The 23,814-nt window shown below is 44.5% G+C and overlaps 1 protein-coding gene across 1 annotated transcript in view; it reads right to left on the bottom strand.

Annotated features, from left to right (window-relative positions):
* The window catches only part of WDR48 (WD repeat domain 48), a 353,999-nt gene that overhangs the window by 257,387 nt on the left and 72,798 nt on the right, over positions 1-23,814 (bottom strand). Inside the window, exon 6 of the mRNA XM_069211082.1 lies at positions 11,049-11,137. Within this exon, the coding sequence (XP_069067183.1) occupies positions 11,049-11,137 (89 nt within the window). The remainder of the gene's footprint in view (positions 1-11,048; positions 11,138-23,814) is intronic.

Genomic DNA, 23,814 nt, shown 5'->3' on the forward strand with positions numbered 1-23,814 from the left:
GCCAGGAACAGAAGATATCTTGCAGAAAGTTCCTTGGAGAGACTTGCTAGACAAATCTGAGGTCCCACTTGCGAGGGAGCCCTTGAGTAACTCTAAAGAGGGTTGGTCACTCTTTGAAGTGACCCATCTATCAGAGGGGTGTCAGGGAAGTCATCTACCTGGCCTAACCAGTAAGATGCTCCCACGGGCTTCTGCCTATCTTGTCTCCAAGATGGAAGAATCAAGCGGCCACCTGGCAGAACTCTGTGCACCTCCCTAGGGGAGGACCAAGACAGGGGGTAGTCACTCCCCTGTCCTTTGTGTAGTTTTGCACCAGAGCAGGAACTGGGGATTCCTGAACTGGTGCAAACCAGATTATGCAAGGAGGGCACCGAATGTGCCCTTCAAAGCACTCTGGTGGTGCTCAGAGGCAACCCCACCCAAGCCCTTAGACACCTAATACAAAGGGGGGGTGATCACACCTCTCCCTTGCAGGAAATCCTTTGTTCTGCCTCCCCGGCCTGAGCTTGGCTCACCAGCAGGACAGCAGAACAGCAGAACAGTATTTGGGGTCAGCAGCAGTGTGGGCTGGCAGCTAGACCCCGTAAGGCTGCACAGGCAGAACTGGGGTAATCCTCCAAGGCAGTGGTTCCCAACCTGTGGTCCGAGGACCCCTGGGGGACCCCAAAGTCTCCTCAGGGGGCCAGCGACTGCTTAGAAAATTAAATAATATTAACAGATTAGGTCAACAGTTTTCAGTAATGACTCGGGGGGGGGGGGGGGGGGAGATTCCAAAAAAGATTTGGTGGGGGTCCAAGGCTCCAGTAAGGATAAAATGGGGTTCAACAGAAGTCAAAAGTTTGGGACCACTGCTCTAAGGAACCTCCAGGGTACATGGTATTATGAAAGTAACACTGGAATCATTGCAGTCACAGGATTCCAACAAGTTTGGTACCAAACATACCTAGGTTCAGAGAAGTCTTTATGTTGTTGGACCATTCGTATTGACCAGTGCCCACTACATATCTTAAGATGGCTTCCCCGCACGGAATCCAGGAATTGGCCTGGGGTCTGTAGGGGCACCCTCACACTTAGAGGCATGCACCCTGGCCTTGGGCTGAAGGGCCTACCAGAGGGGTGACTTATAATGTCTAAGTGCAGTGACCAGGTTCGATGGTGAAAGGGTGCATACATCATTTCACGCAGGCTGCAAGGGCAGGCCTGCAGACACAGTTTGCGTGCGCTCCCATGGGTGGCACAATACATGCTACAGCCCATGGAAGAATCCCTGGTGTACCTATGCCCTGGGTATCCTAAGTCCCATATACTAGGGACTTACATGGTGCACCAGTATGACAATTGTGGCTGCAAAATGTTTACTGGCAACCACATTTAGAGGACAGAACACAGTCACTGGGGTCCTGATTAACAGGATCCCAGTGAACTACAGTCTAAACACACAGACATCAGGCAAAAAGTGGGGTTAATTATGCCAGAAAGATGGTACTTTCCTACAATCACCATTCATTTCTAAATACCTCACATATTACATTACTCATGACATGTTCTGACATCATTGATAACATCACTGCAACAGACATCATTGATGACAACACTGTGTATACCGGAGGCGCCAGTTATGGTTACTTTAGGGCACAAGTTATAGTTATGTTAGATAATGAATTTCAGTGGTTTTGTTGGTTTAAAATGGAATGTTTTAACTGACATTTCATATAACTATAAGATTCCTTTCAAATCTGTTCTGATTCTCTCCCTGCTCTAAACTCTACTAAACACACAAGAAGTCAGGAGCACAAACCTAACACATCCAATGCGCAAACGGAAAAAGAAAATTACTAATCTACTAATTATTAACATTTAATCTGAGGGCTACTTGTCGCAGAGCGCTTTAACACCTCGTCAGGGGTAGAAAACGCTTTATAAATACAATTTACAAATTGCAATTTTATAATTTCTAACTATAAAATCACTTTAAAACAAATGTTAGCCTGACAGACAATCTTCATGTTCAGTCAGGCAGCCAGGAGTTGAATATGCGCTAAATGGGTAGGCGCCTGGCTGCACAACCTCAAATTTGCCCGGCTGAAGATTTCACAGCCAAGTGGGCATGGCCTCCTTAGCCTAGTAAATCTTCTGTGAGCCTCCCCCTCATGACGAGGGGGACTGTCACAGGCAGACTTAGGCCTGGGCACATCAGGTTTAAGCCTTGAAGTACCTAGGGCAGAGTGTCCACATTCGTAAGAGTGGGGTAGTGAAAACAAGTCTCATTAACCTCATCCTACTCGGTGACGAGTAAGGGACTGCCGCCTCCTCATTAGCTGAAGGTCAGACAATGTGGGGAGGAGACCGTCTCAATCCTCTAGGACCCACAGAGAATTCAGTCTTGCCACCCAAAAATCAGGCTAGTAAGTTTTTTTTTGTAGTTTTGGGTGCGTGTAAGTAGGTAAGTTTGCGTGTACATGCTTTGAATGAGTGTGTGCTGCATGTGGGTGTGCCACCCCTGCTGCACATTACCGACCACCACTGATTTATATAACGGGCATGATCCTCCATTTTACTGTTGGAGTATTTTACCGCACAGCGGGCAAAGATGAACTATGAAAGTGATAAATAGAGATGTCCATGCATTTGAGGAAAAGAGATAGTAAAAAAAATACTGCAACAGCTCCTGGCATCTGGGTGGGTGAGCGGTCAGGCACATATGAATCTACAGTACTGTATGCCACAAACAGATGCTTACAGGGGAAGTATTTTTTCAGTTTAAGTCATGGGAGCCTGTAGCAACACATGCTGTGCACAGACTTAAGCAGTCCTCCCCAAAAGTGGTGGCTAGTCTATGGGTGTTGCAGTTGACCAGAAAAGTGTAATAACTTCCTAACCAACATCAGCTTGGTGGCAGGCTAGAAAATCCATGCAAGTAGTGTTTTGTAAAAGTGTGAAATGTAGACCAGGTAGCTATTTTGCATATATCAGCTATTGGAATGTTCCCAAAGAAGGCCACTGAGGCTCCTTTCTTTCAAGCAGAGTGTGTTCTATGAAGAGTGTGTAGAATTATTTTTGCTTTAGTATAACATGTCAATGTATTTTCCTATCCATCTGGCAATGCCTGACTTGGATATATCTTTCCCTTTATGGGATTTGGAGAAGGCAACAAAATGTTGTTGTGTCTTTCTAAAAGTCCTGGTCCCATCACTGTAACACACAAGGGCTTCTTTTACATCCTAAGTATGGAGAGCCCATCCCGCAACTGAAACAGGTTGTGGAGAAAAAACAGGTAGGTCAATTGACTGATTAAGACCGAATTGAGACACTTCTTCAGGGAGGAATTTGTGTTTGGTGTGGAAGACAACCCTATAAGGATTATTCCAGGATTATTGCTTGAACCTTATCTGCACACTTGAGTGAGGTAACAGCAATTGCAAATGCCATCTTCCAAGATAGGAAGGGGACAAGTGTGAATGGGCTCAAATGGTGTGCCCTTGAGTTGCATGTTGACATTCCATGAGGGTGCCGGGGGAACCTGCAGAGGAATCAAACTTTGAGACCTTCTATAAAAGCTTTACTGGCGCGTATCCTGGAGAGGGAGATGTGTTGTCTATTCTGAAGATATGCAGCCACTGAGGCTAAATATAACCCTATGGAGGTTGGGGCAATCCCAGAAACTTGCAAGCGAAGCAGGTAAAAATGTTTTGTACTGTAGCTTTCAGCAGGTCAATTTGTTTCGAGTGACTGAAGCAGACAAATCTCTTCCATTTGGCCTTATAGTAGGGACACGTGGATAGGTCTACAGACTTCCATGAAAATGCTCATGCACTCAGGTGGAAGATTAAGGTTACCAAATTCTATGACTTTGTGATCCAAATTGCAAGGTTAGGGGACCTGTAATCTGGGTGTCTGATTTCTCTGTGATTCTGTGTGAGAAGGTCCAGGCTGTTGGAGAGCCTCTTGTGTAGAACCAGAGAGAGTTCGAGCAGAGTTATGAACCATGGCTTGCAGCCCATGTGGGAGCTACCAGGATGAGTGACAGAGATGTCTGCTGAGACCTCCAAACCACAAATGAAAGAAGAGAAAGAGAAGGAAAACGAAGGCAAATATCCCTGAGCAGTTCATCCATAGGGCTTTGCTGCTGGACTGTGGTTTTGGGAAACTGGAGGCCACATTTGGGTATTTGAAGTTTTCTGCTGTTGCAAACAGATCTATCTGAGGGAACCCCCACCTGTAAAGGTAACTGAGGAGGACTTGACGGTGGAGTTCCTACTTGTGGACTTCGTGTCGCAGCCTGCTGAGGAGGTTGGAAAAGTTGTTGTCCATCCTCCGAAGGTACTTCACTAACAAATTAAATTTTGTGGTGAACGCCAAATGGTGTGGGATAAAAGAGAGCTGTGGAATGCGCCCCTCCCTCCCTTTTTGAAGGTCGTACATGGCTGTCATACTGTGCGTCCAGACAAGTGCAACTTTGTCTATTAGGTGAGGTAGGAAGGCCTTAAACGCTAGGTGAACGGCTAGAAGTTTCAGGTAGTTGATGTGGAGACACTGGCATTTGGTCACCCACTGATCCTGTACAGTCAGATCCTGTAAGTGTGTGCCCCACACCGTAAGGGAGGCATCCGTTGTAAAAATCATCTGCTGAACAGGGTCATGGAAAGGCCACCCTCACAACAAGTTGTGTTCCACCACTGCAGAGTGTGATGTGTGGCAGCCAATCAACACTGGATTATCCCTATGACCTTCTGCCTGAGACCACTGTTGCACCAAACATCCCTGCAACAGGCTCATGTGAAGCCTTACATGCTGTACTATAGAAATACAGGAGATCATCACCTGTAAAAGGTGCACGAGTGTCCTGACTGAGGTGTTGATATGGTTCAAACAAGGGAATCAGTGCCTTAAACGACTGGATCCTGGCAAAATTAGGATAGGCTAAACCTATCTCCATGTTGAGAATAGCCCCTAAGTAAGGCTGGATCTTTAGGGGTTGAAGGCGGGATTTGGTGGCGTTGATGGTAAACCCTTAGCAATGAAGCAGATCTATTGTGACCAGCGTGGGTTTGCTGCACTGTTGATGGGTAATGGAGGCTCCGTCTGCGGAGGTATATAGCTACCAATGCAAGGCACTTGGTGAACACCGGAGGTGCAGTAATAACCCTAGAGGGGAGCACCCTGAACTGGTAGCGCCTTCCGCAGACCAAACATCTGAGCTATAAGAGATGATCCTTATGTATTGAGATGCGGAAATAGGCATCCTTTAGGTCAAGCACAACCATAAAGTCGCCTTACTAATGAAGCGGGATGACAGCCTGAAGAGTTACCATGTGAAAATGCTCTGATATGATGTATTTGTTTAGGGGCCTGAGGTCAAGAATGGGCCAGAAGGACCAATCTCCTTTGGGTAATAAGAAGTACAGTTAGTACCACTCCTGTTGCTGATGCTGGGGACAAGTTCTATAGCCCGTTTGAGGAGAAAGGCTTTGACCTCCTGCTTGAGTAGTGTTAGATGTTTCGCTGATAGTCTGTGTTTGCGAGGTGGAATGGTGGGAGGCGGTGAAGTGAGGTCCAGACAATAACCATGTTGGATTATATTCAACACCCACTGTGCTATGTGGGAAAGAAACCTTGTAGGCAGACCCAAACAGGTAGTTGTGTGGTCAGGGAAAGAGTAGATCCGTCAGGGTTTTGTTGCAGGTGCAGCTCCTTCAGAGGAACTACTATTGCTTCTGCATCTGGAATTGCTGCCTCTGTACAACCCTCTAAAGCAGTGGTTCCCAACCATTACTGGAATCTGGGGACCCCACCAATGAGTCATTACTGATAGCTGTGGACCTAATCTGTTAATATTATTCAATTTTCTAAGCATTTACGGACCCACTGAGGAGGGTTTGCGGACCCCGGGAGTCTCCGGACCACAGGATGGGCCCCACTGCTTTAAAGTAACCCGTGGCAGAGGATTGCTGACCCTGGGAGCACTAGTAAAATGTGGTGGCTTCAGGGAGGTGGTCTTTGAACCTACCAGGTAACGGGTGCTTCAAAAGGAGCTACAGGGAGTCGGTGTTTGCAGTGTCCCCATAGCTTTCCTGTCTCTGTACCCTTTTTATTTTTTTCCAAAGCTTGTTCTACTTGTGGTCCAAACAGGTGGGCCCCGTCAAAAGGCACCATTAGCAAGTTCTGCAGAACGTCCAGCTTAAAATCAAAGATACGGAGTCAGGCATGTCTGCCTAGCAGAATGTTAGTATTTACTCCTCGAGCAACAGTGTTAGCTGAGTATAGGTTACAGCGAATAGATATATTGGAAATGAGCTTGCCGTGAAAGACTATACCATGGCCATGTTTCCTATGCTCTTCAGGGAGGTATAGAAGGACCTCCTCCATTTTGTCGAAGTAAGAACAGTCTTATCTCGCAAGAAGACACCTGGAATTCACAGTGCACCAGTGGTTATTTAATTGCACTGCCATCAGTTTTCCTGCCACATTTAAGTCGCTACTTTCTTCATCTGGTGGCAGGACATCTCAGCTGGCCTGGGAATTTGCTCACTTACAGGCAGTGGTGATTACAAGGGAGTCGGGTGGGAGCAGACCACAAATAAATAGTGTGCCATATGTGGAGGCCTTATATATTTTATCCACCCTAGGTGTTAGGTCCCTAGTCTGGACACAGTCTTTAAAAAATGTCGGGGTGACAGCATGCCTTGCGCATGGGGAGATATTCGGCAGAGCTGACTGTGGAGGAAGGAGGCTCAAATAAGAAGCCCTTCTCTGAAGGAGGACTTCTCTCTATGTAGCTCCACCATATGGAAGGAGGCTCTACTGATGAGTTCTTGAAAGGATGTAGAATTATTAGGAGGGAAGGGGCTGGCAGGGCACAGGTATGATTCTGTGTCCCCTGAAGTGTAGATCACAGGAGTTCCCAAGGTCACCTCTGGGGGAGTACCAAATGTGTCTTGACCCCCATCACGCCCACCTGTGTCAGAATGAGGAGCTCCTTGAGATGTGATGTCAAGGGGATCTGCTGGAGAAGGCAGTGGGGAGAAGGTTGAGGCGGAGGGATAGGTGATGGTGATAGTGGTGCAAGTTTTAAAGAGCTGGTAGCCTTATTCGCCTTTTTGCATAGTTTTGTAGGAACCGGAATGTCCAAGGCCTCCTCGAAGGACAGCTGATGTTTCAAGAATGGAGCAGCAAGGCCTGAAAGGCGAACAAGAATGAGACAGTGTGTAGGTGGACAACCAGCTGTTTCTGTGTTGAGTTGAGCTGCTTTTGCATCTTATGGAGGATGGGCTCGATTGTTCCGGTGTCATACTTGGAGGTTGATGCTGAAGTCTTCGACTCCGAGGGTGCCTTCTGTTTTGGTGCCGAGGTGGCGCTTGATGTAGAGGCGGATAATGTTGGGGTGGCCAGACCGAAGCACTCTGTCTTGAAAGCATCTTCAGCACCGAGCCCGAGCTGGGTGGGAGAGCCCGAAGCTGTTACTCTGTGCAGACAATGGGCCGAGATAACGGCGGACTGAAAGCCTGCCTCTGATGTTCCAGTGGGGCTGCACACCTCTTTCTTGAAGGCTGCTCTGAAAGCATGCGGTGTCAAGAGGGCTGGGGGGCATACTCACAGGTTCTGAGAAGGTGTAAGGTCCTCAATCTCCACGTCGAGCCAGAGCTTTCCCTGAGTGGAAAGGCCTCTTTATCCGCAGCTGACTGTTGTGGGTGCTTTTCCCCACTCGAAGCCCCCCGGACTGAAAAGGTCTTGAGTATCTTCTCCGCTCCTAGGCGCCATCTTGAGTTGACGAGCTCGATGGTCACGGAGAGTCTTTTGGAGCAGAAGGAACAGTAGGCACCAGACAGCCACACTGTGTTCTTGGGTAAAACACAGATTACAGACATGATGGAAGTTGCTCTGAGGATATTTGCATGGCAGCAAGGACAATACCTAAAAGTAGTCAGCTTTATCGCTGACAAGGCATGGTGGAAAGATGCAACGGAGACAGGAGTAAGCCCAGATGAGCGAGTCCCTGGTGGGGCCCTGGTCGATACAGCACCAGCTCTAGCACACTAATTCAAATATCGAACAGCAAATGAAAAAAGGGGATGGAGATGGAAGTACAATACCGGCGAAGGAAAGGTACCATGTGAATCAGAAAAAGCACCTTGACTGTCGAACCAGAGCACACAGCCGAACTCCATAGCATTAAGAAAACAATCTGACAATGGAGTTGATGACCATGATCACCAAGAGAAGAAGTCACTATATTGTGACTCCAAAGATTTCTTCAAAGAAGAACAAACTGCACACATCAGGGCCCAACACTAGTTGGCAGGAGTATGAACAGTATGTGTATCTACAGCTACACATATAAAAAGGAAAAAAAAAAAAAAAAACACACACACACAACAAATTCTTGCAGATTCCTCCTCGCTAAGTGAAACCCAGTACCAAAGGACTGATACAGCAAAACAACAACCTTCGCCTCAAGCTTGGAAATCCAAACAATTGTGTTTAGTTAACATGTTGGTAGAAGTCCAAATCGTTACAGACAAATGCAGCACAAAAGAAGTTATAACCACTGAAGGAGCCATTAGTCTCTGGTCATGCTCACTCCTTGATCCTCCCGCTAAGTGCTGGTGCAGCTTTGACAGAACCTTAAAGTGGTTTTATAGGAGTGACTGCAGTAGAGGAAGGGGACTGCTTTCTACCTCTGCAGCCTCTGGAGAAAGAACTGCTGTATGGCCAAAGAAGCAGCCAGTAAGGTGATGGCTCCTCTGCCTCAAACGTTGGTCTTTGAAACAGATGCAAATTTTCAGCATTGATGCTAAAATATGCAGCTTGAAATGCTAAAATCAATGAGCTCGCAACTGCTCCACAACATTTACAAGGAAAGAATGCACATTTTTCACCAAAGAGACGCTCACTGGCAAACGATTTGGGTAAATACCGATTGTTGTTGCTATGCCTGCATTGAATGAAGGCATTAGTGCACTTTAAAGGAACTCGTAAAAATACAGAAAAAGCTAAAGTTACAGAAAAGTAGCTAACAAAATATACATTAGAACAGCAGAGAAGAGCTAAGATGAATAACATGAAGTTATGAAAACCATGATAGTAGCTTGGACAGCGGCAGACAATTCCATGGATCACGATCAAATGTGCCTGAGTTTTGCAACATCACTGTTTGGTGGAGGTTTGACGATGTACTTCACTGCATCCCCTATATTTGTAACTGTTTGCCAACGTATTTCTTCATGTGCTCAAAAAAAAAAAAAAACTCCCCCCCGCCCCCCTTAGAAAAAAATCCCTAGTTGCCAATTTATCAAGTTTCCACAGTGCATGACTAACATGATGGCAAGCTAGAATCATTTGCAGCGCACAGAGCCAACATTTCTACACATGAAATCAAGCCTCATTACATCTAATGGTTTCAACTCCCTGCTGGAAATACTTCGATTTTACCTTGGGTTACAAAGCCTAAAATACCAGACGCTGCAGACATGGGTGGATGAAAAAAACCTTAGGGTCTTAGAAAACAGGCCTATGCAGTTGTGCCACGTGGGTGTGCACGGCAAGGGCCGTTAAGGGCTTCTCGCACTGCGCCAGAATGGGCCCAGAGGTGCCTTACAGAAGGAAAGTAGTGGTCCAATAAAACCAAGCCTGGAAAAGTTAGTTAGCTATTACCTCAGCCACCATTAAGGGAAGTTCCCAACAGTTCAGCAGCTTTCCAAATCACAGAGACAAATGACCAAATCTCTGTAGAAGGGAGTCAGTAGAATAAACCATGTCCATCTTTGATGTGGGGTCTAACCTACAAGCATATTGTGGGCATCACTTTAAACCATCTCTGCAATCTTAAGAGGCTGAAACTTCCATTTCTAGGGCAGAGTCATAGCGAATAAATGCGTCACAAGAACATATGTAAGTAAATCAGAACTACTGAGAATAACATTTTCCATTCACTGCTGAGAAACCCAGTTTCAATTCTCCTGCAGCTAAAATTGCTTGCACTTTTTGCAAAAGAAAGCTGATGAAATATTACATAACTGGTAAGTATCTGGACGTACATGACCATAGAAGACTGACACATGGATACTGACACATGGACTGACAGCGCAGAACTACAAATGAAATTTCTGGTAATGCCCCTGTTTACAAATCCCGCAGTGCTAGGCTTAGTAAAATTCTGACTTGATGAAATGTCATTGTACGGGATAAGGTGACATCCTTCTCTATAGTTTTCCAAAGTGTAACCTTGATTTTCCCTGATTTGTTTGATGATATGTAAAAGCATGGTTTATGACGGTCTGAACAGCAACAGATTTAGTACAGGAATTTAAAACACAGTTGAGTAAGGGTAACATCAATCTTGATCATATATATTGATAATAATTTCAAAACTGCACTACATCATTATGACTAGCCGTTTTTGTGAATGTGAATCTAATAAAAATAGTTAAGTACAAAGCACATTTAATCAACTTTCTTTCTACAAGAGATGTTCATAAAATGTGCAATTAGCAGATTTTGTCATCCTTCACGGTCATTCACAAATCATTTAGAATGTGTGTGTTTATAATAACACATTTTTTACAACAGACAGTTTTGAATCTTAGTATTGGGAGACAGTAGGACTACATATTTCTTTGTTACAACAACACAGAACATATTAAAACAAAAGGTGATTTTTTTCATACTGACAAATGATCATAGCTGGGAAGTGAGAATTAGATTGATATCCCAGTATTTTCACTCAGATATGACTTCTAACAATAAAACCTGTCCCTGAATGCTTTTTAATCATTAACTCACTCTGTGTTCTTCCTTGGCAAGGTTGGATCTAGTAGCATTTAGGACAAACCATTGATTCTTTAACATGTGGAGAAGACAGATGTCTACATCCGTAAAAGAAGGACTATACACTGCACACACAGATTCGCTATTTCAAAAAAGCAAATAAAACCAATTTAAATATTACCACTGAATCTAACAGATGACCACAATCCACTGATTTAATGGCAATGCACTGCTACAAGCCACAAGTAATGATTGATACTTCTCTACACATAGTCTATACATACCTTCTCAGTAGACCCAGACACAATGACTGTTCCCATCTGATTCATTGCAAGGCTGTAGATAGAATCTTTGTTCCCGCTGAGGGAGGAAGCTATTCATGAAAAACAAGCAAAGAATAGTTAAAGTAGTTTACACCAATTGATGAAGATTTCATGATATATACATATGCCTCGTTACACTAATTGGCAGCACACAACTGCAGAAGTATGAGGGCAGAAATTATACATTCAATAAAGTATAACAACTGCTCTAATGACCACACTGAAAACTATTTTCTCGAGGCACGGCTATCATGGGAGAATCTGGAAGGGAGGTGGAAGAGACTTAAAAGCCGACAATGAGAGAAATCTGTGTTCCTTCTCATGGTTGAACAAAGAATGGAGAAATGAAAAGTACTGAAACAACAAAAAATGGCATATGTAAATAGAAAAAAAGAAACATGGACAAGCAATTAAATGGTTTGGGCCAAAAAGATGATAGGATACAAAACCGAGAAGGCAGAAATAAGGATTAAAAAACTCAAAACAAATGGTAATAAAAATGAATGATGCAATAGAAAACAGCATACCTCTCTACCTCTCTTAGGATTGAGTAAAAGGAGGTGGAATTAAAAAATAGGGGCAAAATGGAGGACAATGAATAAGGAAAACTGACAGGAGCAACAGAACAATATCAACAGGTAATAAAAACAGACTTCCAAAAAATTATCTGGAACAAAAAAAACACAAAATCCTCTACTAAAATAAATATGAGTCAAAAAGGTAACAGTACAATTAAAAACAATGGCAAATGGCAGTAGGAGATCTTAAAAATATTTGTCAAACCCAAGACTGCTGTGCAGGTCAATAGCATTATTGAATAACTATGTTAATTTGTTACAAAGATCTTGAGTTCACAAGAATAACCTTGTGGGTGACAGTGCATATAACGTAACATCTTGGCTAAAAGACTGGAAGTCCTATTGTCTAGCTTAAATGACCCTGACCAGGTGGGCATTAATAAACAAGCAAAGCAAAAACACTAGATGCCTGTCTAATCTGGTACAAAAAGCACCAAGGAGGAACCTCCTGGTGGATCCCGGTATCCGTAGATGCAAAGGGAGCCTTTGACCAGCTGAGCTGGGGGTTCCTCAAGGCAGTCAGCACACACACACACACACACACACACACACACACACAGCAAACATAATACAAGAAAAATCTCAAACCACTTTAGAATCGTAGAGTGCATATTAACAAATAAAATGATACCAGAATGACAATAAGCCAATCAGTAGAAACAGCAACATGACATTTTAAAGCTTTTTTGTCAAAATAGTGCCTTAAAGCACAAAGCACAACTCACTGGCATATAGTCAACCTAGACCAGGAGAAAGTCGACTGTGATGGAGTTGGTGGTCAGGGGGGTGTCACTGTAGCGCAGAGTCAGGTGCAGCGGAGCTTCACATTGGTGGTTAAGGGTGGCAGAGTCTTGGCACGAATGGGCTGGTTTGTGGTTGCAAGGAGCCTAAAACTTCAGGTTTTCACCTTTCTTCACAGGAGGAGCTCAACTGATACCAGCCAAGCATTCACGACCTGGGGAGGCACCTTTTGAAGATCAGGAACTGACCTGCTGCAAAGCCATGCAGGGATCAGGCAAGTCCAGTTGCAGGTCCACAAAGGTCAGGTAGGAAGTTGCAGGAATGCCTCTGGAGCTTATTGTGTCACTTCTAGCTCTGAACAGGTAGTCAAGTCAACTGACCTTTGGAGTCACTCAGGTTAGCCTGGGATGAAGGAAGAAGGCCCAGTCTTCAGTACAGGCCTCAAGTAGCAAGGAAGTCTTCTGGTAACAGGAGGGGAGTCCTCTGGGTTCAAGGCAGGCCTCAGCAGCAATACAGTCCTCTAAGGAACAAGGCAGTCTTTCTTCTGTAGCACCTGCTGGTTTAGAAGTGTACGGAAGAGTGGCTCTGAAGGTCCCATATTTATACCTGGTGCCAGCCTCTGAGGGGGAAGCTTCACTATATTACCCCCACATCTGGTTCTGGAAAGTTCTTCTCTTCCCCTTGCAATGTTCCAAGAAGTAAGTCTGGGGGTGATAAAAGACTAGTGTAAGGTTCCTTTGTGTGTGTGCTGGAGGTAAGCCATTTGAAGTGTAAGTGGGGCAGGGAACAGCTCCTTTCCCAACCATCCTGGCGGAATGGCGGATCCTGTCAACACTTAGTCCTTTTTTGTCTCACTGTCTGGGAAGAATAGACAAAGCCCAACAATAGTGCCTTTCACAAACATGTGACCCAGGACACTGGCAGAAGGCACAAATGGTTATGATAGAAAAGTACAAACTTTCTAAAAGTGGCATTTTCAGAATTGTGACTTAAAATGCAACTATACCATTGATGAGGATTTTAATTTACAATTCACTTGAGTCTAAACATGATATTCTTATGTGCTTCCAATCAAGAGTTGTAATACAAAATGGTTCCAGAATTATGAATGCAACAATGCTAAAAACCAAATTACTATTTAGTACAAACTATCATCAAGATAAATGTCCTCTTATGAAGCATTGTTCCTTTAGAAAAGCACTGCATTACGGCGTAGTGAGTGTAAATGAAAAACCTGCTCAGTACTTTCATGGGTGATACACACGTGACAATAGTGATCAAAAGTGCATATCTAAAAGCCAAAATAGTAAATCCCATTCCTGGCTACTCAACAATATTGATAAGGGTCTGCTATTTCAGTTGACATTTCAATCCCTAAGGAGATAACAGGATCACCATCAGGTCTCTAGATATAACTAAGCCTTACTGAAAATATAGAAAAGATAGAGATAGTAAGTAAACAAGAAATGTTGTGCAAGGTACTAAAAGCATATATAGAAAGGTACTCACAGTAAAAAAACAAAATTAACCTTGCGGAAGACTGCAGGAGAATAGACAAGGTGAGGTGTGAATTTCATGTGAAACAAGTCACAGTTGTAGACCAGAATCAATAATAAATACTGCTTACCTAAAGGGGTAATGCAAAAATGACAAGTCCCTAGGGTATTATACTTGTGATTAAGAAGAGGGAACTAATGAGAAAGTTAGGAAAGTATATTACAGGAACCAAAACAGGAAAATCCTCGAAAGCCCTAATTACCTGAGGATAATGGTACAAAACCAAGGGTGGACAGCAGGAGCTAAATGGAGGGGTTACTAAACCACAGGAGAAAAAGTTCTGCTGCATGGTGTGTATCCTGAGCTTCTCCACGCAGACGAGGTCCCAAATGGGGAACAAATACAAGAAAAATCTGACACGGTGATAGAAGCAGTGGCCCAACAGCAAGTGAACAGTGTCACAGCGAATCGAAAAGTAGGTATTCCTAGTTTTTTTACCATGAGCTGCACCCTCAGGGCAGCACTTTCTGCAATTCAAAGTAGCTACTTTTCAACCCTTCCCAAAAACGCTTGGGGATTTATAACTTTCCCCATAATATTCTGGGGCTGGAGTTAGAACAGTAAATAAGCCTCCTGGAATATTTGGGGTAAAGTTGTTCTTTCCCCAAATATCCTAGGGCTGGAGTTAGAATAGTAAGTGTGACCTTCAGGTGCTTGCCATGCCCACGAGCTGAATAGTAAGCCGCCACTCATTATTTTCACATTTAAGCCAGTAGTGTGGAATAGAAAGTAGGACAAAAATGGGTGCCTTCCTGGATGTGTGGATAACAAGGTGGTAAAAAGAAAGAAAGGACACAGAGATCCTGAATGGAGTAGTCAAATTGGAGTGTTAGAGAGTCGTAGTTGCCGTAATGACGTCGAGAGTAATATATAGACACCGCTTCAGCGCAGCAATGTCAGTTTCTTTTCTCAACTTTCCACACCAAAGCGCAGAGCCGCAAAGAAGACCACTGAAACTGGTGCACCAGAGCTAAGGCCCTGATTGGGGAAGTCCTGTCCATAGAAATCAGTTCGGGAGGATGGGTGGGTCGGTAAGGAATCTGCAACTAGAATGCCTCAACCAGACATGTTGCTATCGAATGTAAGTAACTTGAACATCTGATAGAGACTTCTAATTGCAGATTCCTTACCTCAGAATAGATACCCAAGCAATGCCATCCTGCAGGACTGAACTATCAAAGTAGCCATCCCAACGGACCTGACTGTCTGGGCAGTAATGTTTAGTAAATGTGTGCAAGGACGCCCCCGTAGCTGCCGGGCAGATATCTAGGATAGGAACTCCACAAGCTAACACAGTGGAAGCAGCAGTTTCTCTGGTGGAATGAGCGCACAAGCCCTCAGGTGGTCGCTTCTTAGCCAAAGCGTAGCTCATCTTGATGCAAAGAAGTACCCATTAAGAGATGGTACGTTACGACAACACCGTCCCTTAATTTGCACCCACATATCCAACAAAGAGTTGATCGTCCACCCGGATATCTGTAGTATGATTGAGATAGAACCCCAACGCTCTTTTTGGATCCAGACAGTGGAGTCTCTTCTTCTCATGAGAAGGATGTGGAGGTGCGTAAAAAGTAGGCAAGGTGATGGACTGGCCTACATGAAAATGTGTAACGACTTTGGGAAGGAAGGAAGCCTTAGAGCATAACATCACTTTGTCAGGGTGTACAGACAATTATGGGGACTAAGAAGAAACAGCCTGAAACTCACTCACTCTGTCAGCAGAAGTGAAGGCAACAGGGAAAAACAGTCTTGAAAGTGAGGAGCCATAAGGAACAATTGTGCACTGGCTCAAAGGGAGTACACATAAAGAAAGTAAGCACAAGACTGAGGTCCCACTGAGGCACGGTAAATGGAGTGGGAGGAAACAAATGGGCGAGACCCTTAAGGAATCGACTAATAATAGGAGATTTAAAGAATGAAGGCTGACCAGGCAACCTAAGAAAGGCTGAAATAGCTGATAAATAACCTTTAAGGATGCCCAAAGCAGAGCCCTGCTGGGCTAAAGAGAGAATGAACAAAATAACCTCAGAAAGAGGAGCAGAGAGGGGATCAACAGATTTGTTGGTACACCATATGTCACAAATTTATGCAAACAACAGGCACATACCGTTTTGGTGGAGGGACACCTCGCTGCCAAGATAACATCACAGACTTCGGGTGGAAGGTTAAAAGCCGTCAACTGCTGCCATTCAATCTCCACCCGTGAAGGCGGAGATTGAACAGTTTTGGTGTGGAGAACCGTCCCCTGCTGCTGGAATAGAAGATCCTCACGAAGAAGCAGTCTGAGTGGAGGATCGGTGTCATGCTCAATAGCTCTGGATACCATACTCTTCGTGCCCAGTCTGGAGCCACCAAGATGACTTGGGCCTGGTCGTTCCTGATCTTCTTGAGTACTCTGGGCAGAAGTGATATAGGCGTAAAGGAGGCCGGAGTTCCACACGAGATGAAGTGTCTCAGAGCGAGTGCTGCCTTGGAAACTCCAACTAGCAAAACAGCCGACATTGAGTGCTCTCTGCGGAGGCAAACAGATCTAAACAAGGCTCTCCCCACTGCTGAAAGAGAACTTGTGCCACTTCTGGATGGAGATGCCATTCGTGATTGGCTGTGCATCGATGGCTGAGTTAGTCTGCTCTGGCGTAGAGCGAGCCTGTCAGATGTTGAACCACCACGGTAATGTCCCGATATGCCAGTCATGTCCAGAGGCGCAGTGCCTCCTGACAAATGGTCCAGGACCCTACTCCACCATGTTTGTTGCAGTACAACATGGCAGTAGAGTTGTCCGTGAACACGTGCACTACTTTCCCTTTGAGAGAGGGAAGAAATGCTTTCAACGTAAGCCTGATTGCCCAAAGCTCCGAAAGACTGATATGGAGCCCAGAATTCGCCAGAGACCAGAGGCCTCTGATCTCTGCCTCTCCCATATGGCCGCCCCATCCCAGAAGTGACATGTCAGTCACTATGGATAGATCTGGTTGGGGAAGGGAGAGGGATCTGCTGTGGACCCAATGTGGATTCTAAAGCCACCACTGCAGGTCTTTCGCAGTTCCCTCCGAGATCTGGACCATGTAGGAGAGATTTCCCGATGGTGCGCCCACTGGAACATCAAGTCCCACTGCAGAGCCCGCATATGCCATCTGGCATTCGTCACCAGCAGGATGCAGGAGGCCATGACGCCCAGCATCCTCAGAGTCAGTCTCACTGAAACCCAAGATAGTAGCTGAAAGATCGGAATCATAGCCTCAACATCCTGGACTCGCTTTTCGGGAGGAAAGGCCCGAAATTGCACTGTGTCCAGAACGGCTCCAATGAATGGGAGCGTCTGAGTGGGAGTCAGGTGTGACTTCGGCACGTTTATAGTGAACCCCAGCGCGTGCAGAAGGTTCGCCGTAGTCTGAAGTTGGGAGATGACTTTCTTGGGCGAGTCCGCCTTGAACAGCCAGTCGTCAAGGTAGGGGAAGACTGAAACCCCCAACCTGCACAGATGAGCTGCAACCACCGCCATCACTTTGGTGAACACCTGAGGTGCGCTGGTAAGGCCGAAGGGGAGCACTGTAAATTGAAAGTGCTCGTGACCTTCCACGAATCATAGGTAAAGTCTAGGTAGGCAGGATGGGAACATGAAAATAAGCGTCCTGCAAGGCCAACACTACCATCCAGTCTTCTGGGTCCAAGGCAGACAGGACCTGAGCCACAGGATGAGCTTTTTGAGTATCTCTTGAGGAAGAGATCTAGGATAGGACGTAAGCCCTTGTCTTTTTAGGGCACCAACAAGTAGTGTGAATAACAACCGCAACCTACCCCTGCCGCAGGGACCCCCTCTATGGCCCTATTGGCCAAGAGAGCCGCAACTTCCTGGCGGAGAAGTGCCAAATGATCCTGCAGAATATGGCTGACCAATGGAGGCATGGCTGGTGGAGCAGATTCGAATGGGAGGGAGTAGCCCCTTCAAACCATCGGGAAAACCCACCTGTCCGTCATGATGGATTCCCAGTGGGGCAGGTGATGGCGAATCCTGCCGCCAACGGGACAGAAGTGAGGGGACGGACTAGGAGGGTTTGGAGGCTGCAGCAGGGGTGGACTTGGCAGACCTTTGGTTCCCTGTCCCACAACCATGTGGAAATCCGTGTCCCCGGACATGCAGCGGCTGAACGGCATGGGTCGCACGGTGGCTGGGAAAGGGATGCAACAGGGAGCCCCTTCGGTGACCAAGAAAGGGGCGAAAGGCGGACTGTTGGGGACGAGGAGCAGTGGAAAGGCAGAGAGACTGAGCAGGAGCCCAGGAGTCCTGAACCTCTTCAAAGCCACGTCTGCCTTGTTTCCAAAGAGATGGGAGCCATCAAAGGGCATGTCCATAACAGTCTGTTAGACATCCCCCTGAGAAACCAGATGTACGTAACCAGGCGTGGGGCCACCGTCGTCGCAACCGATCTACCTAGAGAGTCAGTCATGTCCAGCCTACATCTGCTAGTGAACTTTGCCGCGTCTCTCCCATCGGTGACAGCTTGGGAGATGATAGCACGGGCCTCCTCCAGTACCTGCAGCCGAACTTGCGCGACTGTATCCCACAGAGAGTGGGTACAGCAGCCCAAAAGGCATGCAGTGTTCACTGACCGCAGCGAGAGACTGGAGGAAGAAAACATCTTCTTCCAAGATTGTTCCAGCCTTTTTGATTCCCTATCTGGAGGTGCGGAAGGGAATGCGCCAGAGGATGAGGATGCCTGGATGACAAGGCTCTCAGGCGTGAGGTGTTGGGACAGGAATTTAGGGTCATTAGGGACGGGCCGATGGGGGGCGTGCGATAGTTCTGTTGACAGAAGCCCCTGTGTTGGGTCTGGACCAAGTACGCAAAAGGACATCGGTGAGGGCTTCATTGAATGGAAGAAGAGGCTCAGGTGTGGAAGCCACTGGCTGAAGCACCCCATCAGGATATTATACACATAAGCAGGCTCGGTAGAGGATGGCCTTGAGCGTCAACACTCCTCCCCCATGGCATCAGCCGAACAACGGAGCGAAGTCGAATGATGACTGGATCTCTTCGACTACTTATTTTTCTTACCTTGTCCAGAAGACTTCAAAGAAGAGTGGTGGTGGTGGTGGCGGCTCTGCGACCGGCATCAACACCTTTCCTTCGAGCGAGACCGGGCCACCATAAGCTTGAGGGACCACTCCCTCAAGGCCTTCGGGTGCCTGGCCCGGCGCTCGGAGCACGACTTCGGGCTCCTGGCACCACAAAGAGACCCGACACGGAACAGTCACAGACATCATGCAGTGACAGTCCACGCACGGTTTAAAAACAGTCTTCGGCACAGAACTAAAAGAACTGATGTTACTGCGTTGAGGCGGCGTCTATGTACTACTCCTGACATCACCATGGCAACTACGATGCCAACAACACCCGCAGAGCTGACAGAAGCCACCTACTGACACACAGGGGTATTTACTGCTTGAAGAAAAAAAATCTCTGGATCCAGTCTGACGCCTGGGGGAAACTTCTAAGGTAAGGAATCTGCAAATAGAAGTATCTATCAGATATGCAAACTTACCATTAAAGAGTTTTTAAAATCACAATTCCTTTGAGGCTAAACATGAGATACCTACCTGCTCCAAATAAAGAGTTGGCACTTAATAAATATAATAAGGTAACCTAACTCTGTCCAATCAGTGGGACATGCCTTAGAGTAGTGAAAACAAATGTAGGAATTTTTCACTACCAGGATATGCAAAACATAACAAAAGTCCTGTTTTTTTTTTTTTAAATACAATATACCTTGCCCTATGGGCCTACCTTTGGGAGGACATATATTTATAAAAAATATATAAAAGAAAGGTTTAGACCTGGCAAAAGGTATATCTTCTGTTGGCTTGCTCTGACAGGCTTAAGATGTTTTAAAGTGCTACTTACGTGGGTGGCACAATGCATGCTGCTAGCCTACTGGTAGCATTTCATTTGCAGGCCCTGGGTACATCTAGTACCATATATGAGGGACCTATAAATAAATTAAGTGTGCCATTTAGGAGTAGTACTGGTTAGCATGGTAAAGTGCACAGAGTCCTAATGCTAACAAGAATGAACTCAGAAAACAAGAGGTAAAGGCAAAATGTTTAGGGGTGACCCTGCAGAAAGGGCCAAGTCCAACACCCGAATCCAAGAAATCAAGGTAAATAGGACCTCATTCAACACATGCATGTGCATTTGTGGCCCTACTCTCTTTCCAACTGCTCCTCACTATCTGTCAGGAGCTTTGTCTCATTCCAATGCCCTCCTGTTTGCAGTGTACAAACTACAATTTGGACAAAGTATCAAAGAATGGGAGGAGTGAGTCATTTCTCAGCAATGTAGAGTCATAAACACAGAAGCAAGTGTGACAGTTAGGCTATGTTCACATTTCACAACCAGTATCACATCTGTTTTGGCCTACATCTACATACCAGTGTGATGAACCTATGAGATTTACCAGGCTAATACATAAAGCCCATGCTGGCAGAGATTTGCAGTGCAGCACCTTCCCCAAGTCGGATCAAGGCCAAGTTTAGCAAGAAGATGCGGTTGTGCTATGTGTTGATAGAGGGAGATGGAGAAACAGACACTGTAGGTGGACTCAACAGGTAGGCAGAAAAAATAGTGCAGCAAACACATAAGCATTTGGCCTGTCAGCCTCAGACCAGTAGAGCATGAACAAATAAGACACAGTTTTATGGAGTTACAAGCACAAAAGAGACACCACAGTTGTGATTTTGAGACAGACTCCTTTCTGGTCAATCACAAATGCAAACAGTATTACTGCCTGCTGACACAGGACTAAAGCGGTCAAACAAAAAATGGGTGAATCAAGCTACCCCAAACCCCACTCTTTTTATGTTCCATACAAAAGGTCTTTGATTATGCCACACGTAAAAAGGAGTGGAGCAATTAAATGATGGCCTAATACAAGGTTGGAAAATAAATAGGCTCGGAGCAATAAAATTGCCACATGGATAGTAAGACATTGGATCAATAAATAGGACAAAGGGGATAAAAAGACAAAGGCAATAAAATAATGTGTTAAACGATGGGGCAATACAAAACAGCATGAAATAAAAGAACTGGCACAATAAAGAAATAGAGCAAATGAAGGACACAGGGTGGATCTTTGTGAGGAATGGATGTTTGTGCTGGCAACAATACACTTCAGCCGTCATTTTGCAGATTCTTCAGGTACACTGAAGAAATAAAGGCTTTTCCGCCTATGTTAAATGGAAAGATGGTAAATGTTTTAATCTACACAGAGGGCTCCAAAAGCAATAAAACAAAATATTGGTATTTGGAACAACAGGAGAGCTGGCACATGCATGCCAAAAGCACTGAGAGGGTCAAAGAGTACTACATCTTAGTTTTAGCTGCATTACTCATATTAATTGATTGAGTGAGCATCTTGGAGTCCCAATGTTTGTCTGAAGGCACTTAATGCAGTTTATTTCGAGCTGTTGGAGCAGCATAAAAAGATGTATCTGGCTCGAATTGTGCCAAAAAGTATCAAGGGTTATATATGTTAAATTCAGTCAGCTTTTGGGACTACCCCAAAAAATGTTTCGATTGAAATAACCTGACTAAACTTTGTAGATCGTCTTGCCAAATCAGAAGGGAAATTAGCAATTAGTTGGCTGAAAGCTTTGCTTGTAAATAACAGCTGCTGGGAAATGAAGTTGTTCAGTACACGTGTAGTGAACCATGGGTTAAGTGGTTCTCTGGCTGGATTAAACTCTAAAAATGTTGCTTTCTACCAATACATAATTCACAAAGTTAGAGAAACACCCTTTGTTGCTGACTGTGAATAAGTTCATAAACAGGAAATCACTGGTTAGGATGAGAAACAGACCAACATTTGGTGAATGCCTCAATAGTACAACTTTTTAGATGAATGCTGAATTTGAGATTATGTTTCCGAAGCATTCTCAGTAAAAGACATGGAATAAAATCCCAACTGAACAAAGAATATGTGCCTGTAGGAGAATTATATAGACTTACAATTATACATTTCATCTGTTAGAATATCCAAAACAGTGATTCTACCCAATATTTTCAAAATATAACATTGTAAAGTTTAATGACTAAATAGAACCAAAGCTTGAGGTGAACTCACTTGACACACGTATAGAAGTAGGGCAACATATTGATAGAGTGAGAAAAATTAATAAACTGCAGCCCATCTAGCCAGATGAATATTTTAAAACATAAAAAATATAGTATAAAAGACGAAATATTACTGTAGCATTAAACAAAACGTATAAGGTGCAATTTAACATGCTTTTGTAAACATGACCTACGCATCCGTTAGCTTTATTAATTCATTTGCAATAGGTTTTTAGAGTGATGCTGTTTATCCAAATACAACATGAATAAAATATAAAAAGGTCTTGATTGATTACAAAAAAAGACGCAGGTAAATAAAATTAGACATGGTTAATAAATGGCGGGACATTAAAGGATGCTGGCAAACTACAACTTGGAGTAATATAAAAAATGGAAAGGGTTTTTAAAAAAAGACAATTGAGTGATATAAAGTAAAAGGAGTGCAAAGATGCAACAGAGAAAATGCAGCAATGAGAAGGACAAGGCACAAGGCAAAAACATTGTGATTAAAGGGACTAGAGAAATAAAAAATAAAAAAAGAGTTAGGCAATAACAATGAATGTTATGTTGGTAGTGTGTAAAACACTCAATTAACTAAACAGAAATTTGGTCCAGGTCTTGAGGGATACCGCAACAACGATGGATGAGTTTGGAAGTGCAGTGGATTGCAGGATGTGACATGCAAATTCCCAGCAGAGATAAGGGTAGGATCCACATGGTGAGTGTGTATCCACAGGTGAAACTCTGCCAACAGCATATGCTTCCACTATTGTCTACATAAAGTACACATTTACGTGCAAAGTTTAAAAAAAAAAAAAAAAAGTAGCTACTGATTTCCCTCAACCAGTCAAATATTGTCTATCACTTATGCAGGGAGGCTTCTTTCACTCAAAAGGATTAAATGAGAACTCCGGAAGTCTGTAAAATGTTAAAATTACTTAATTGCTGTTTTGGGGTCGAGCGTGCGCAAGCGCTCTGGCCCCTGTTGTAATCTCTCTGTGGGTTTTTAACCACGCCAATCAGTTTGGTTGGTTCGTGGGCTTGCCTTTTCAAATTCACTTGATTTTATTAGTGAAAGGCTTGCATAAGTCATGCCTTTTCTGGTGTTTAGCCCTCCTCTACAGCACCAGTAAACTACTGAAAACATACGAGGCTTTGTGTTTTTTGAATGGCTTCTACACTATTTCTTTTATTTCCTTCGCAGCGCGATCTCGCTGGGCAGTAGTCGAGATCGCATGGATAATTCTACTTTCGCTGGTTACATGGATAATTGCACTTTTGCCGATACGTTTCACAGCGAGCGAACTTCTGTTTCCTTTTCTGTGTCTCCTTCATGCTCATGGCGACAGTCGGCTCAAATATGTGAAATTGTTTTACATTTCATTATCAGTTTATGTGGCAAGAAAAGTCAGTTTAGGAGTTTACAACGCGAATAGCTCTAACTCGTGCAAACGCGAGACCCACTGCATTGTAAATGCTTGTTTATGCTTTCTGCTAATGTCTTTTGTATATTTCAGCACACACTTTTTCAGACCCAAATACCTTTCAGGTCAAAAGGAATTGTGTCATGTTTTATTCCATCTTGTGCGATGATCTTGAAAAAAATTATTTAATATATTTATTAACATTTTCAAAGTTTAAACACATTGTGCTGCACAATTAGACATAGGCAATATGACATTACAATCTTTGCACATCTACGTTAAATGCCAACAATATGAGATAACCTATGAGATGTCAG

This window comes from Pleurodeles waltl, chromosome 10 (assembly GCF_031143425.1).
Source record: "Pleurodeles waltl isolate 20211129_DDA chromosome 10, aPleWal1.hap1.20221129, whole genome shotgun sequence".
Classification (NCBI taxonomy): Eukaryota; Metazoa; Chordata; class Amphibia; order Caudata; family Salamandridae; genus Pleurodeles; species Pleurodeles waltl.